Source organism: Haemorhous mexicanus, chromosome 3 (assembly GCF_027477595.1).
Source record: "Haemorhous mexicanus isolate bHaeMex1 chromosome 3, bHaeMex1.pri, whole genome shotgun sequence".
In the NCBI taxonomy this organism is placed as follows: Eukaryota; Metazoa; Chordata; class Aves; order Passeriformes; family Fringillidae; genus Haemorhous; species Haemorhous mexicanus.
Genome location: NC_082343.1, coordinates 52,716,614 through 52,734,972, shown reverse-complemented (window position 1 = coordinate 52,734,972; position 18,359 = coordinate 52,716,614). Strand labels below are relative to the sequence as shown.

Genomic DNA, 18,359 nt, shown 5'->3' with positions numbered 1-18,359 from the left:
TTCTCTGATGCTCTCTGGTTGTACTAGCATCACAAGGTTTAAAAAGCACATGTTGAAAAATGCTGCTGACTTATGCATTGTTCCACTGATTTAAGTTCCATATAGAATATGATTAGTGGGACATAATGTTAAAAACTTAAGACAGCAGGCATGTGCTGAAGACACACATCCCATGTGCCTACAAGTAAGTGGTGTACAGCACAACAACAGAGTGAAATGCCACTTTGTGTGGCAAAGTGCTTTCCAGGTGCAGCTTCACAGGCCATGTAAGATGAGGTAGGTAATTTAATCATGCAGTTACCTTGAGCTATAGCATCGCTGGGTTCTTGCATTTCTTTTTCCTCTTTCTCTTCTTGGACACAGGAGGCCGCAGACATTTGGGCAAGAGCAGATGCACAGTTAGCAGCAACTCCTGTAAAACAACAACACAACACAATTACAATCAACATTTCCTCCCCAGTCCCATACAACCTCAACAACAGGTAGGGTCAAGAAAAGTTGGCTGGATATGTTCATGCTGTAGGGGACTCTATGTGTATTGCCACCATCCACGTTCCTATGCAAAAGTGGAGCAGGATGCTGCATTTCTTTCTCCCAAATTCCTTCAAGGAACATTACCACCTTATTCTATGAGTCTGCCATGACATCCCCCATGCAGCCTTACCTAGAGCACAGCTCAGCCGGGCTGCCCTCCTTAGTCCATCCAGGCTCACGCAGATGGAGTCCTTCTCCTTCTGGTTCTGCTCTTTGGCTCCTTCTGCTCCCAAGATGAAGGCCAGCCCCTTGGAGCTGCCTGCCATGCGGCCGGTCAGCGGGGTGGACAAAGTGTCAATCAAGTTCTTCCAACAGCCAATTAAAATGTATCGGGCAAAAGCAATTCCTAGAGTGGAAAAAACATTAATACTATTACTACAAGAAAATGGCACAACAAAAGCTTGACCATTAGTGGTAAAAAGCCAAGACACATTTGTCCTCTGCACACTGAACTGCCAATTCACATGTATGATGTACTGATACACTTTCTTTTCAAATTGTTACTCTAGACTATTTATCTGCATATGCTTTTGGTACACAACAACCCAGTGCTGGATAACACACTTGCACTTATATTACAGTCCTAGTACCTGCAACAACAGAATCATCTGTCTTCCGGTTCTGGGAAAGAGGAGATTGAGCTGAAGCAGATGCCATCAACTGGCCACCAATTGTACTGCTGCCCAAGCCGTCGATGTCTGCCAGAACATTAAAAAACATCAGATTACTATTTGACACACAGATGGCACAAGGAAAGCATCAGTCTTACTGGCTCTGTGTTCAACTAAGTACTAGCATTCCTGACTTCTCAAGCGTGCTTTTTTTGTTAATCTTTTTGGCAGCCTTCTAAAGCCTTGGTATAAAATGAGCTGTGGCACCTTAGGCTTTGCCCAATATAACCAATGTTTTGTTGAACAGGGGAGATCTCGTGACTCTAGCTGGTCAGAGTGACCCTGAGATGAGTTAGAAAGTCTCTTTTCCAAGCCTGGCGGTCAAAGAAGGAGTCAGAACTCTTCAGTTCTCATTCATAAGGTTGTTTATTGTATCTTATCTATAAAATTCTTTCTCCTGGCCTGCCAAGGTCGGCTCAGCAGGACAGTCAGAGACACTCTGCCTCCCTTGGGATGGTGTTATCTTTTTATACTAAAAATGAAGTGTACAATGTTTACAATTACTTTCCAATACCTATCACCTATGTTAGACAGTGAGCTTCTACTCTAAACCAATCTAAAAGTGCCAACATCACAGCAGAAGATGGAGGCCAAGAGGAAGAAGGAGAAAGGCTGGACACACCCAGATTCCTCCATCTTGCCCCCTGAACCCCCATTCTAAAAACCCCAAAAAATCTATTTTTCACCCTGTGACAAACAAATTATTATTCTACTTAGACTTTCATAGCTTGCAGATCCTCATATAAGGTTGGTATTTTTTTCCATGGGTCATAATCAAAGTCACAGGTGTCTTGGGCTCTGTGCCAGGGTCTCTGAGCCCCCTGGCAGGGGTCCTGGCAATCCAGGACAGCCAGAGGGATGTCCTTAATTCTGACAGGGAGACATCCCACTCTCAAAAGCTGCTCTCCCCTCTCTTCAAGTACACAATGAACAGAACTTCCACTAGAGAATTCAATGTATTACAGTTCAGAACTTACCACACACTTAAATCTCTGCATTTCTTAGTATAATATTTCAAATCCTGCTTAATCCTGTATTTAGATGTTTTCAGACCTCAGTCTGAGTCCTCAAGATGCATTGGGATCCTATTTCCTAAATGTGATATTTAGTAGATCTGTGTATGCTCAATCTCAGCAAAAGAAATACAGCCCTTTCGCCAACACAGTGAAAGGGTGGTTTCTCGCAGAGAGTGTAATGTTAGGGACACCAGGTTGATTTCCTTTCTAACAAGCCCCATCTCCACATCTGGGTATCATTTTTTCCACATGTTTCTTCCCTCTTACCAGCTCAGTAGTTAAAAGCAACACTGAGCTCAATAAAATAAGCAAAAAACTTTCAGAGCAGTGCCCTTTGATCACCACTTACTGGCTCAGCTGCAGCCATTGTTTTCCCTGCATACACTATTTTAATTACAGACACATTAAAGCAGACAGTGCATTTTATATCAATACAGTATCATAGCCATCCTGCTATCTTTCAACTGATACAATTTGATTTTTTCCCCTCAAATGAAGCTAAGGATTGCTTCTAAGCACTTGTGCTCCAGGTTTTCAGCTTCTCTCTAGTGCCATTTGGCGTATCTCTGGCATAGCTCAAGCCTGAACCAAGGGGAGTCCAATCTGTGGAAGGCTTCCAGGATCAGATGCCACTATTTATATTTGTACTGCACTGCAGGCATACTGAAATGGCTTTGCTGTGACATCAAGAAAACAGCAGCCTTACTGTTTATCATTAACAAGTACCAACTCTACCAGAATTGAAGCTAACAGAATTAAGAGATGTTTTGGTTCAATGAACAACACTACTCTCCCGGTCTCCCACAGACAGTTTTGATTTTTTTTAAACCTATGCTTCAAAACCACCCTGATGAGCCAAAACAAACACTTTAATACCTGCCACAGCTAGGTCTGGCTCCTTTTCTACTGACAATTCCACAAGACACCACATATTGCATGATGACATGCTGTTCTGCATGCAATGCAATAAAGCAGGGTGTCATTGTAGCTTGTTTCAGACACATTTGGAAGTCAATCTTGCCACCATAATATTGTACTGACCTGTCAGCATGCTGATAAGTGGAAGGCTGTGCTCCTCAGGGCTTCCCCAGTATCCAGCTTCCCCTAGCATGTTCCTTTCTAGTACCTGGTGGTACAGTTCTTCAACCCATGCCTGGGAAAATACCATCAACACTCCACTGGACTGGACCTGCTTCATGAACTCCTTCTGCAGAGAACCATAAAAGCCAAATGTAAGACAATAGTGTAAGCCCTACAGCATCAGCCCCCAGATCTACTTCTGAGTAAGGGACTGAAGAAGAAATTAAGTTATGAAAAGAATTAATGGAGGACTGAAATTTTAGAATTGTTAGGATTGGAAAATATCTTTAAGATCATCAAGTCCAACTGTCAGCACAGCACCATCACCACGTTCACCATTAAACCATGTCCTGAACTGCCATATCCACATGTTTTTTGAATGCTTCCATGGGCAGTCTGTTCTTCTTCCTTACAACCCTTCCATGAAAAGAAATTTTCTAGTATCTAATCTAAACCTTCCCTGGCACAACTTGGGATCCTTTCCTCTGGTCCTGTCACTTGTTACCTGGGAGAAGAGGCCTACCCTCACCTCACTACACCCTCATTCAGGGAGTTGTAGACAATGAGAAGGTCTCCCCTGAACCTCCTTTCCTCCAGGCTAAACAAAGTGGCAGCTCCCTCAGCCACTCCTCATGGGACTTGGTCTATAGACCCTTGACCAGCTTTGTCGCCCTTCTCTGGACTCTCTCCAGGACCTCAATGTCCGTCTTTGTACTGGGAGTCCAAGACTGAACATAGGATTTGAGGTGCAGCCTCACCATTAGAAGGACAACCCCTGCCCTGGTCCTGCTGGCCACACTATTTTGGATACAGGCCCAGGATGCCATTGGCCTTCTTGGTCACCTGAGCACAGCTGGCTCATGTCCACTTGGCTCATAAGCACTCCCAGGTCTTTTTCCCCAAGGCAGCTTTCCAGCCACTCTGCCCCAGGTTGTAGTGCCACACTGGGTTCTTGTGACCCAAGGATCTGACACTTTACCTTACTGACCCTCATACAAGTGACCAAGCCCCATCAGCCCAGCCTGTCCAGATCCTTCTGTGTCTGTCTCTGCAGTGGAGAATGACATGAACATGAACAGCTCTCCCTTCTCCTACTGCAGCTAATGCAAGATGCAAATCAGAATGACAGTTCTTGCACAGTGACAATGGGACATGCAGATCTCTCACGATTTCCATGAGGTGGGAGTAGGATCTCAAAACCAATTAAAAGAAGTTGTGGCACTAAACACAGCCTGCCCAGCAACTGGGGCAATGACTTTCTGCATTGAACAGTCATCACAGGTGAACTGGTCTCCAATTATTTATCAGAATGATCTCTAAGAACACTTTGGTCATGCTCAGGCCTGTTGCGCACACTGAATCCTCTAGATAATGCCCTGAGTCACACTTGATCTGCTGCAGAACACACCAGAACTAAGGATGATGTTAAACTCCATTTGTTTTTGAGATTGTATAGATTATAAATTCCCTTACACTGGAAGTTCAGCAATAATTATATATTTTGACACCTTTTCTTATTTTTTCCATGTATCACAATTTTCTTTTATTTTTCAGAAAACTCTGAAAAAGTGTCTCTTGGGCAACTAAGTTGAAAAACATGGATGCATGTTTTCAAAACTATTTTTAAAAAGCCCAAGAAGTGGAGGAATTCCAGGTGTAACAAAAATAATAGTTTCACATTACTAAGACCGACGTATTTGTCACTTTAACTTCTCATGTATTCATCTACAGAAATTCAAATCAAGTATTAGGCAAAAAACCCCAGTTGCAAGATGAACATATGTTCATGCACATTGTCAAGAGACAATGCTTGCTATATCACATGATGTTAATCTATTCTGAAAATAGTTTAACCATCAAAATGACTGCAACCTTAATGACAATCAGTGAGCAGCATTCCTTCCCACCAAATCACAGAGTAATTCAGATGCACGACACTTATCATGCAAGATTCATAAGCAGCTTGGAGAACGCTTCATTTGCAATTACTATTTCTCCACTTAGCAAGCAGCCTGAAGGCTTTATGTGTGGGCTGGTTGATGTGAAAGGAAGCAAAATAAATTTTCATTTTTTAAAAACAATGATCCCATATTCCCCAACTCACCAGCAACACAGGGGCTTGGGCAGGCTTCTTCCTGTAGTAATCTGAGTTTGCCAATTTTAGGTTGAGCAGCAAAGTGTAATGTGATACCACGTAGAGACTGTCTGCATTCATCAGAGTCTGGAAGTTGAAATTTAGGTTTCCCTCAAATCCTGGTGAGTGCATCATACCTAACAAAAACACCATGTGAGCTCTCATATTTTACACAGATTTTTCCTGGAAAAAATATCAGAAACTATCCCTAGCATTTTGGCAGCAACAGATTGCTAGAATAGTTAATGAATCATCAGTAGAAATTACTCTACTAAACATACTAGAGTAGGGAATAGAAAAATAAATAGTTCATCTAGAATGCAAGACAAACTGAACACTCCAGTCACAGTCCAGCAAAACAACATGCTAAATTTGAAATAAGCAAGGCGCACCAGCATTTATTGGGATGACTGTCATGTATAAAGCAAAGGGCAGGATACATCTGCAATGCTAACTGGAAAAGTGAGGTGGAAAGGAGCAGACCCAAAGCCCGTGTACTTAAATGAAAACACACTTCACCAAATGGTGCTAATGAGATTAACAGCCCTTTTAACTCCCCAGTAAACCTATTCTGGCAAAGTCATTTGCTGGATGGGTACTGGAGTGCTCCACACCTTGCAAGATCAGTCCATAATCATCATTCTCTCCATGGCCTAGAGGTATGTGGACAAATATTTGGAGCCAAGCTGGCTGGAACTACTTACAACTCCAAGCCCTATTTATTTCATACAAAGCTTACTTTCTAAATGGCTGAGCACTTGCACTTCTGTCAGACCCAGAAATCACCAGTAAAGTACTCACTAGTCCTGAAAACACTATTTGTATGAAGCCTACAACCATGCTCAGTGGCACAATCCCTTCTTCCCATGGATGTCAAATAGCTGACCTACTGGTAGAAAAATATCAATCAAGTATGAGCAACACCTAGTTGAATCCCCATGATCTGTAGTCTGAACCATGAAAAAACCAGAAATACCAGATCCACCCACATAACTCACAATATTTCATGGTTTTCACATCAACTGTGAAATCCATTCACATAATGTCAATTAGAGAAGAATAAGAAGTCAGCTTTACCCTAAAGGAATGTTTGAAATGGAACAAAAACCAGCTTCCAAGGTTAGTTACATGATGAAGCAAAGCTGTGTCATTTGTTAACGGCTGTAGTGGTTTACTGTGAATATATTCCTCCCACCATAAACCTCATACCTCTTCTTAGACAAAATACAACAAACCATTAACAGTAAAAAAAAAAAAAAAAAAAAAAAATCCACACACAGAAAAGAAGCAAATGTTTTTCTTGCCTCGTGAGGGTTTGAAAGCTCTGTGCTGCTGCCTTCTCGGACTTTCCACTGTCGTCACTTTGGGGGCGTGGATAAGGTGAGTAACTGTTTGAGGGTGGATTTAGAAAGAGAGTAACTGTTCCAGGGTGGGTCTAAAAAATGAATATCTGTTCAAGGGAGCAACCTTTGTGGAAGAAGGGTGACAGGGTTGGCCACAAACCACACCCACATAGGGTGGCATTGTTTGGGGTAGATATCTCATGGTGAATGTCAACAGAATGTCAACTTTACCTAGTACCAAAACTGCAACCATGTGCTTGAAAGTACCCTGTGAGTAGTTCTACTGATCTCTTCATCATTGAAAGCAAAGATGCATCTTAACACTCTGTTGGATGGAGGATCATGATATTGATGTAGATATCTCCCGCTGTTTTTTTTGTCTTATCTCTCTTAAATATGTACCTCGGGGACTAGAACCTGCTGGAGTAATAAAAATCTCAAGGCAGAGATGTATGTAAAAGTAAAAAAAAAAAAACCAAAACAAAACAAAAAGAAACCCCAACCAAACAAAAAAGCCCAATTCATTTTGCATTAAAATGTTTTAAAAAAATGTGCAACCTCCTGTACAAGATTACAATTAAAAAGGAAGGTGTAGAAGTGCACAAAAAAGTGGATACTCCATTGAGGGCATGTATTTGAGCACTAAAAAGTGTTGGGAAAAATATGTTCCTTAACTTCCTCTAAAATATGGGAGAACAAACAACTGCATTTGTGAAATGCTGAGATCACAGAAACAGAAGATAAAATGATACCTACCAGCATAAAAACCTTCTCTCTAAAAAGTATGGAATCAAAACTCTAGATGGGCTAACTTACTCCTGACTTTAGAGTTAAGCAACTTAATTGCAAATTTTAATTTCACTACAACTCTGTTTAGCTGACTACATCTCTTCCATGCTTATCTCAGCAGTGCCTTAAATTCCTACCTCCATTCATTGCCTTTCAATCCTATGACAACATTCTTATTTTGAAATGCTATCTATATAAGGACCTGGCTTGAAGGAAAAAATACTGAATTGTATTATTCTTCCAAAGTGTAAGAAAAATTGAGAAATGAAACAAAGCAGTTAAATAAGGTCTCCCAGAAACACAAAAATACTGCTCTGATACTGACTGGTCTCAGAACTGCATCTATATCTTTTTTCAATTTAAATCCTAACTCTCAAATTTCCCCATGTATTCTTCAAGAATTATACATGGATAAATGTTGCAGATACAACGAATGGGATCAATTCCTCTAGCTTCATCACCTAATCCATGCCTTGACCAGCTGGCGCTAATGAAGGACTCCTAAAGTAAGGACCTACACATTGTTTAGAGAGGCAAATCAAACTGGTGTCTCAGAAGCTCTCCAGGGGACTTCTTACCCCCTGACATTTGTTTCAACTTTCCTAAGTCTCTCTCTCTAAAGGTTTTCAAACTCATGGCTCTCTCACCTACACAGGAGCACAAGTTCTCACCTCAGGAGGATTGATGGACATTTGCTTAAGATCTGACGTACAAGTTAAGGGACTGTTTCAGCTGGACTGAGTCTCATTCCAGGTGTCCAACTGAAACAGGAATTGCCCAGATCTTATGAAAGCATAAAAGTATAACCCTGCAACAGCCACAACTTCATGAAAACTCCAGGATACCTCCTCCAAGCTGTCTTAATACAGTGACTTGCTTCTCCACTTTTCCACGATTCCTTACTGAATGGTGTCTTTTACAAGTACTTCACAAAATACATCTGGAAACATGGTGTACATCTTTAAAGTACAGATTTAGCCACAGGGCTGGCTTTCTTAGAAAAGTGAATGGTCTCTCTCAACAATCTAAGTCCAAGACTAGGTATCTTTTCAGGATATACAAACCACAAACAATGGATTTGATGCAAAAATTGAGTTATATTCTTCCATTTTTCTCACTGTATTACTCATACTGAATGCCAAGAAAAGCTATGTTTAGCCTTAAAATCTAGAATTCTCCTAGGTCCACATCTTCTAAAGCTTTAAAAGCACTCTATAAAGACCTTACAGACAAAAGGGAAAAGAAGTGGCATACTCATTCATGCACAAGGAAACAGGTGCACAAAGGTCTGAACTAGAGGTCTAGCACTGGTCTTTCATCATAACCTCAAGATTACTCTTTTTCAGGAAAAAAGAATTACCTGTGACAGAAAGGGTGCTCTTGAGCCCCTCAATTAGGAAAGTAGTGCACATTAGTGCGTCTTTTAAGGTGATATAAAATAGCCAATGTTTCTTAAGAATACCATTTATGATCTTCCGAAGTTAAGGTTTATTTGGGTAGCATTTAAACAGGATATCAAGAATATCATCTTATTCACCCAGCTTCATATCTAAATTATGCTGTATGATGATGGGAAGAGTCATCCCCCTTCTGACTCTGCATGAGTTTAATGTGTGTGAGAGAGCACAAATGAATGAAGCAATGATTAGGAGACAAGCACTAGGAAAGGCAAATGCAGTAAAGTAAGTTAAATACACAGACATATATTTTAGCAAACATTTTCATTCTGGCCATTGTCAGGAAAGTGAAACCCTTCTAAAAATATATATTTACACACAATTTAAATATGCTATCAACAGTGCAAACTAGCCTTTGCATGACTTTTTTTGTTTGTTTGACAGGTCAAGATCCCAAACGTTCTAATCATGAAAGAACTGAAGATACTTAATCTTATAGAAGGCAAGATCTTTATTTTTCTCTTGGTCTGGGCTTTGAGCTTTGCACTTCCTGTCATATTAGACAGCAGCATTAAGAAAAACAAAAGAGTGAAGACAAACTCTCCTCTTTCCCTATCCTTTCTAGAGCTTACTGTTGCAGAATTGTTACCACCCTCTTTGTGAGGCTGGCATTACTAATAATAACAGTGCAGTGACATACTAAACTACTTATATCTCATTACAAACAGGTGACGGTACTTCCCACACCTCTCTCATGCTAGGGGCAACCCCGACCTCTCTTTAGTGCAAAGCTTCTCAACAGAGCTTCACAAACCTGCAAAGAGGTATCTTGCTACAACAAACTCCATTTCTTTATTGATTCAAGACATAATCCAGAGTCTGTAAAAAGTCAATGGATTTACCTCCCATTGGATCAGTGCCTGCATACTCAATTTGCTTTGCCCTAAATGAGGTATGTTCCTGTGGAGGAATGTATGGTGTAAAGCCCAAACCTCCTCATTCTGGGTATGTTCTCAGAAGATGAAATCCTACAAGGGAATCTGTGTACAGTGCAGTCAGAGTGTGCATGCTGGTTAGACAGTAAATATTTGCTTGCAAACCTGAGCAGAATGTTGAAGAGAAGCTCTGCAGTGCTCCATCCACTTCTTCTATGCTGGGAAGAGCTATAAGCCTAGGAAGAAGTGCTTCAAGTGACTGGATGAAGAGCCGTGCACTGTGTTGGTCTGCTTCTTGGCTCTTCAGCAGTTTCAGAGAGAGAGCAGCAGTGCGTAAGGACCTGTGACCTGGGCAATCCCGTGGGGTCTGCTCCTCATCAGCCAGGGAACAATTGTCAGAGCCTATGTCTGAGACATCAGACCTGCCCGAATCCTTTTCTGCTGCCATGGAATACTGATCACATGAATCAAACTCAGTCCTAGAAAGGTCCTGGTCATCTACACTGAAGTTACTTTCACTATATCTGGATCCATAGGATCGGGTCTTGCAATCAACTGATAAAAAGTTAGTTATATCTGGATAGACTATGGTGTGGCTTCTTTGAACAACATCTGGCTGGTCAATGGTTTCTGACTCTGGTTCTCTGAAATGAATCTCTTTGCTTTCATGTCCAGCCGGAGATGGCAGGGAGTTTTTTTGATTTTCTGGATTATCCTCTGGAGTTGTTTGTCCCATATCCCCTTCCAAAGTAGTCTGACCAGTGTCTGTGGTAACGCTAATGCTGATATCAGGACTCTTCTCATTCCCTGATTCCCAGGCAGGGTTTTCTGAGGACAGGATGCGTCTCTGCCACCTGAAGTCAGCATCATTGATCTCCATGGAGTCCCTACTTGTCTCAGTCCCATCCTTCAGTTCTTCCAAGCGCTGGAGCAGCAGCTGGATCTGCTCTTCACTAAGACCCCTCCCTTGGCTCAGCTCATCTAACGCTCCAAGCAGGGCAAAGACGCAGGACACTGAGGCATAGCATGCTTCAATACCACCTTTGATGCACGCTTCCGTCATCCCATCCATGATACTACAATCAACACAGAGTTTATATAAGTGATGCAACATGGATGGTGAGCATGTCACGGTCATTCAACACCATCTTTCCATAACCAGAGGGAAAAAAACGTGACCTTATCCTTTAAGACTATTCCTGAGAAAGACAATTAGTCTAAAAACAAATTATTAAGTCTCCCATGCAAACATGGTGATTCTGTAAAGGGAATGCCAACAAGGGAAAATTGCCATGCATTCATACCAGCATGCACAGCATGTTCTTTCTTACAGACAAGCACTTAAACTAAAAGGAAAAAATCTCAACACCCAGCTGAACTAAATTTAAAGGCCATCTGTGTCCTGAAAATGATCTTATCTACAAGATATGATCTTCATAAGAACTGAGAACCCTTCTTGCTCAATATGATGATGTTTAAATTTTCTATCACCTTCTTTGACTTCATCTTGAAAATATACATCTAAGGAAAAACACATTTATTTTACTGCAAGTTTAAGGACTCATACCCAAAAATTTTCAGCTGTAAACCAAGGTATTTGGGAATTTTGGCAAACTCAACAAGGTAGTTATCTACGTCTTTACAAACAGGCCCAGACTGATGACAAATCAAGCAACAGCTTTTACACCTTTTCCATTTTTAGAGCTTACTTAACCAGGCAGATACCCTGGCTCGTATTGGGTATGCTCCTGAACTGCTTAAGTGCTCTGTGTGCACAGGTTTAAGACAGAAGAGGCTAAAGGAGGAAACAAAGCATACAGCTTGAGAAGATCCAGATGGGACTTTCTTTTAGAAATAGACCTCTTCTTGGATTCTGACTCAGAAGAGCAGGGCCCTGCCAAATCACAAAGCTGCCGAGGACTGCCAAGTATCTGAAAGGAAAGGAAACAGAAGTAAGTAGAAGATTATCTAAGCATTATTTAAATACAATAAATAAGTCATAATTCTATCAAGCCCTGGAACCCAAGGTAGCACGACTGTAATTTCTCACAGCAAATGAAAATGGAACAGTGATGTTCTGCTTATTAAAGCTACCTTTTTTTAGACACAGAAAAGCAAGTAAAGGAGAATATTCAGCAAGAATCACATTTAGAATGTTCTCCAGTGCTTTACATTTTTGACAGATTTTTTTTATCTGATATTGCACACAACAAAATTTTTATGCCTACATAGGTTTTTTTTATTACAGTTTATATGAAAGTAAGCCTCTCTCCTCAGTCACCTAGTTATGAAATTATAGAGTCATACAAAGACAGGCAAAGTGATTCCTTCAGACTCAACCTGCTAGGCAGCACCATGTTAATGTCCACTAAGAAATACAAACAAACATGTATTAATAAGTCCAAAGAAGCAACAGGTATGTCCTGCAAAAAACAACATTAGACTAAGCTTTTCCTAAAACAGTTATCATCTTGCTATTGCTTAAAATTAGAGAAAGACAGTGACAGGGTAACTTCTAGTTTAGACAGGAACCAAGTGGGTGGCTGTCTGGTGTTAAGAGAGATTTTTCAGAAATAGAACAGCCTAGGTATGCACAAACTAGATGAAAAATTCTCTAGGAGATAGCACTGTTCCTACTAATTACATAAATGTCCTTGTTTTCCACAACATGAGAAGAAAGGTGCCCATGTGGAATAGAAATGTCCATAATTTCAGCTAGTGCTGAAACAAATCTCCCAGTGTTCCACTTCTAGTAATTTCAGAGATGCTGGGCAAGAGGCCAGAAAGGACTGGTCTAGAACTGGCTTCTTAAGCCACTGGCAGCTTTCTTGTATCTATTCAAAAAAAGCTCCAAGAAACTGGATTTCAAAAACTGGGCATGTAATCAAAGCATATATTCACCTTCATGCCTGGAAACCACACTGTGAGGATGTGTCTGAGGAAAGATGCCAAAGGAGTTGCAAACTGGATCGTTATGCTCTATCTCACCCAAAAGAGCAGTTGTGACTCAGGGATAGGATCTGCTCCATACAGCACCACAGCACGAGCACTGATGGAGTGACACAGTAGCTTGTATTATGGAGACAAATACAGCTATTACAACTGCATCAAACTATCTGTCAGAGTGGTGCTGATGTACCAGCTGTGCTCAGAAAGGACAATTTCAACATCCCTAGGCAGGAAGGTTTGAAACGCATTAGTGGGCACGTATCAGCAAAACTTACTGTTAAATAAACACTTTGTTTTATATGCCTGGATTTGCACGTGTGATTGTCCTACCTCCTTCATAATTTTGATGGCTTCTACTCGGTGTTGAGGTGGTGGGTAAAGCAACATCCGGTGATACAGAGACTGCAGCACAGGCTTCATGGATTCCACTGACCCCACCAGTCGAACCAGTTCTGCTGCAATATAATAAATGGTCCGTGCAACGGGCCCACTAAGGGCAGGTGCTGTGGAAGAACAACCTGAACCCCGGCCATGATCAGAGATCCCTGAGGAAGGTGAATCAGCCTCAAGGCAGATGCTGCTGTGGGCAGAGGTGATAGTTTTATCATGGATTGGATTTCCCAGGATTACTATTAGGGCTGGACACAGTTGCTTCCTGAGAAAGAGAAAAGCAGCAGATGGTAACTGTAAAAAAAAAGCTCTTACAAGAACAGATTGAAAATAGCCCATGGTTAAATGAGATACACACTCTTGTTTTAATGATCAGTCAAACAGCAGTGGTTAGATAGAAAAACAAATTATGCCCGGCTTCTTTCATCTCTGAAGCATCAGCATGCTAGTCCATATGGAAAGATCTCTGTGTGCTGTAGAAACATAGTAGTGATTTTGCAAGTTCGTGTTGCTGCACAGTGCTGTCCCTTGGCAGGATAGCATGCCTGCCTCTTTCACCAGCTGCAGCCCACCTCAAAGTAGGAATTCTACACTTCCACTGCTCAGTGTCTCTTTTTCAATTCACCTTGGGAGCTTTAAAAAAACTGACTAAACAAGAACTAATCTATGTTAACTAGAAGGCTGAATGTTCCATCACTGAACTACACATGTATTATTTTAGTAAGCACCCTTTGTTGAGAGCATCTCTTTGGCTGTCTTTTGAGAACATAATGAAAGCCCTATACAATAACTCACATTGTGCACTATACTACACATATGCCACTATACAGTAAATACCCATCCTTCCTTCCACTGTCTAACACTCATGTTAAGTGATTCAACACCAGCAGATCACTCCTCTGCGGAACCAAAGCCAGCTCAGCACTTTGCTCCATTAGCTGCTATTTCAGTTTTGCACTCACACACTTGACATTTTACTTCAGTCTGCAAGACCTTAATTTAAGAAGTCAAGCGCTGCATGAGATTGAGTCCCAAATCTGGTTTTCACCCATGTCTCAGAAGTTCAAGAGAGTACCTAGAGCAAGCACCCAATTTCAAGTAACAATTCATAAAACACATCCTCATAGGTAACTACATTTTATTTTCTCAAGGTTTTATGCAGACTAGAATTTTCATTGCTTCTCTTAACAAGATATCTGAAACAGTTCAGCTTCCCCAAATCATGGAAAGAAAACCAGCTTTTAATAGGACATCAGATAATGACTTTGAATCTGCTGATTCCATTTATTTCTCCAGTCAAGTACATTACAAAACATAACAATTAACTGCTTAAGATATATGCCTGTCTCAAAGCAGGCATAATCACAGGTTGCAACAACAATATATTCCCCACACATCTTAGTCCTGTTAAAGTGTTTCTGTATCAAACTATGGAGAATGCTGTCAGCACACAGAGCTAAATCTTCTCTGTCTGCTCCCTTCTTTATCTTCTTTGGGAACTGACTACAAAATTCCTGTCAGAGTGAAAGCTGTGTGCATATAGGCAACAGCTCCTTAAAGAATAAGGACAGCTACCAGTTTGCATCACAACCTGACCAGACAGGTAATGTATTAGTGCATACAAAATGTTCAAATTGATGTTTGCAGTTTAAACTGTTTCATATCTTCTTAGTGTTTTAGGGTTTTTTCCCCCCACTTAAGCAGGTAGCTGAAGCATGCATGTTCATTCCTTGGCAGCAGTGCAGGTTAAGAAGTCCCACCCCTGATGGCTTGCCCTTGGGGTACACAGCTACAGATACAAACACCTGTAGATTTGCAGCATAAACTGGATCACCAAAAGGATGTAAAATTGAAAATAAAACAGGAAGTGTTTTCTTTTAACTAAGATAATTTCAGTGACCTTGCTCATAGGATAGCTCCACAGTCTGTCATATAAGCAGAAAAAAAGGGTTGGGTGAAATTCAAAGGCAGAAACTTCTGAAGTGAATCTGCCATGGGACAGAGAGTTCTGCTCTTATGTTAGACCTCCAAGAGGCCTCAGCACTGGGTCCTTGTGCAACACTGCCAAGTGTTACTAGTCTGAACACCTCCCAGTCTGGCAGCCACTGATGTTCCTGGGACAGCAGGGGAGTTATGGGCACCTCTACATGTTTCATCTTTAGAACTGGGCCCAAGTCAATCACTTCAGTTTCAAAAATTACAGGGTAAAAACACAAACCCCATATTTGTCATTAACAGTCACATATATCTTTGCTTAATTCAATCACCTGACAAGGTCAAAAGATGGGCACAGACTGCAGGCTGCAAGGAACTGCATATTAGTTACATTCCTGCTTTATTACTATGACTCAATTATCCACAGGCTATTAAAACCCCACTATTTCAATCAGAAGGAAAGCAGGATTATTTAGGTGCTTTGATGTGATGGTATCAATTTAGAGGTAGATATCAACACCAAAGATATCAAGCCTTCCTGTTGAAGTGTATTAAAAAGGAGAAATTATTGATAAAATAGAAGCAACTTTAAGAACTATTTAGCCTCAAACCTTACACAACAGTTCAGGTCATAATAAGCATTTCTGGTCACCAGCACACGTTTGACATTAAGTTTTCTTATCTTCCTGTATTATTGTATCAGAACATTAAGAATCTCAACAGTACCCTCCTACAGCAAGCAGAGCATCTTTGTGTTCCATGCCACACATAGATCCAAACTATTGCAGAAAGCATAAGAGGTTTTCTGTTCTGGTTAAATCCATTAGAACTCACTACAGAGATAATTCACTACTGGGATTTAACGTGGTAGCTGAGCAGGTGGTCCTAACCAATTTTATATGAGGCACAGAAAGAACTGATAGTAGGTTAACAGCAAGCTCTGCTCACACCTGGAGACTTTTTACAGGATTTTTGCAAGGCTGGGAGGAGCAGGTCCTTTTACATTTACAAACTGAGTATTTGCATTAGTCTTCAGATGTACTCACCATATTAGATCAGTGAATCCTTTGTGCTGGTGCATGCTGGGGGAGGAGCTGTTCAGCATGGAGAGGATACACTCCAAGTAAAGAAGCTGAAGTTGACGATTGTCACTGGCAAAGAAAAGATGCCATTCACATCATATTAAAACAGACTACTTAATTTTCTAAAATAACCACATTGGTTCACTTGAAAATTATACCATAATTTACAGCAGTGATTTATTTTGCTTCTTTCTATCAATTTACAATGGTGTGATCACCTGCATCATCCCACTTACTTTGTACTGATCGCATGCAGTGAAAAAAAAAAGTGAAAAAATAGGAAGAATAAAACCCAAATAACTACTCAAAATCAATCTAAAATCTTGGGAAGGAACCTTAAACAGAGGAAAAGGAGAAAATAGAACATTCTGGACTATTGGATAGTTTCTTCAGGCAATCTGAACCATGTGTAGGCTACTCTCTTCTGGTTTTTGTGGTTTTTTTTCCTTGGGGCCAGCCACAATGGTCAAAAGTTAATGTCTCCAAGCAGAAAGTCACACAATAACATGGGTACCTTTCAGGACCTTGCCAGTCAGAACCATAAACACAAAGAAAGCCTCATGAGAAAGAATATTACAGAACCTGTGGACACCTGGAACTGATACACTTGTAACATGCACTGTGCCTGCCCCTGCTCTTAACATCAGCTGTGGGATCCAAGAGACAAGCAAGGCTGAGGTCTGCCTTATGGAAGGAGCACTCCATGGCAAGTGTGCCCACAACATGGCTTTCACTCCTAAGAAAACCAGGATTTAATAACTCTCTTTTGGTCAGAGATGAGAACTGGAGGAATGCACTTTCTGATGTATGATTGTAAGTCAAGGAAGCTGTAAAGAATGGATTTATCTGAATCAAAATTAAGGAGTGAGAAATATCTGTTTTTCTGTCATTGCCCGAGTTCCTTTTGTTCACATACATGAATTTGTATCCAAGTACAATGATACCTGTTTCACATGCCTTGGAGAAAACACTGAATCCTGAGGCTCAAAGCTGGATTTCTAACTGTGCTATGGAGGGTTGAAAACTGCTGGCTTCTTATATATTTTAAAGGTGATAGACTTTTCCTCACAACAGTCCACACCTATCTGGAAAGATACATGCATTCCAGGTAGACATGCCTTCTTTCCCAACAGCTTTTCTTACAATGTGTCTTAATGCAGATGATCACCCCCTCAGAGCTGACACTTCCATGGGAATACAGGGCATCCCTGCACTCTTGATTTTATCTTCCCAGATGCTGACACTGATCAAATAATACTAAGTAAGGCATCCCTCTGTAATCCTGCTGTTATTAGAGAGACTCTTGGGAAGAAAGTCTGCAAAAGAACTGCACATAGATGCCCGTGCCATCTTTGCCTCTGGTAGTTTCTGAAAATGACACAGCATATAACACACTTCTTGTCCATAGCAACCACATTTTAGAAGTTAAGATCATATATTTTCAAGTAGGTAGAGTGTATGTTATTGGTAAATTGGAGGAATTCTTCGATAGCACAAATTACTTCAATTGGATAAAGCCTGCCTAAGAAGGAGAGATTTATTAATTCTGAATATAGTATCTGTTAGGTCTTTCCATGGCTCTTGTAATTGTTACTCTCTCTATGATGGTTCTTCCAGCCAGAAACGAAAACTCCTCCTTAGATTATTAGTATTTGGTATTAGTATTTTGCTGCTGTAAGGAAGTTACCTACAGATTAGATTTACTGGAAGCTCTGTAAAGCTGAACAGTGCAAAAAGAAGGCAAATTAGCTCCTCATTTCAAGCAAGGATTAAATTAATGCATCATGAACAATCCTTTCTCTAGCAAACACTTCATTTAAGCACAGCTTTGCTCCATAATTCCAGAACTTCAACAGCACAATCACATGCATCAGTGAAACTCTCAACCTCCAGGTAATAAATTAAAATTATAAACTTAAATAACTCACTTTATGACAGCCTGGAGCTTCTCACAGAGTACAGTGAGGACAGATACAACATCATCACAAAGAGATTCAGCTGAAGTACCTCCAAAAGGGACAAAGATCAGAGGCATTACATATGAGCAGCTGGATAACAACATCAATTAACTGCATGGGTTTTCAGAGCTGGTCAGAGCTTCTAA

At 40.7% G+C, this 18,359-nt stretch overlaps 1 protein-coding gene across 4 annotated transcripts in view; it reads right to left on the bottom strand.

Annotated features, from left to right (window-relative positions):
* The window catches only part of ARFGEF3 (ARFGEF family member 3), a 110,137-nt gene that overhangs the window by 53,754 nt on the left and 38,024 nt on the right, over window positions 1-18,359 (bottom strand). For all 4 annotated transcript variants that reach the window (XM_059841813.1, XM_059841812.1, XM_059841815.1 and 1 more), the window contains 10 exons: window positions 18,184-18,262; window positions 16,220-16,324; window positions 13,179-13,503; window positions 11,718-11,830; window positions 10,065-10,975; window positions 5,406-5,572; window positions 3,263-3,428; window positions 1,125-1,232; window positions 665-880; window positions 302-412 (listed from right to left, as the gene is read on the bottom strand). In XM_059841813.1, the coding sequence (XP_059697796.1) occupies window positions 302-412; window positions 665-880; window positions 1,125-1,232; window positions 3,263-3,428; window positions 5,406-5,572; window positions 10,065-10,975; window positions 11,718-11,830; window positions 13,179-13,503; window positions 16,220-16,324; window positions 18,184-18,262 (2,301 nt within the window). The remainder of the gene's footprint in view (window positions 1-301; window positions 413-664; window positions 881-1,124; window positions 1,233-3,262; window positions 3,429-5,405; window positions 5,573-10,064; window positions 10,976-11,717; window positions 11,831-13,178; window positions 13,504-16,219; window positions 16,325-18,183; window positions 18,263-18,359) is intronic.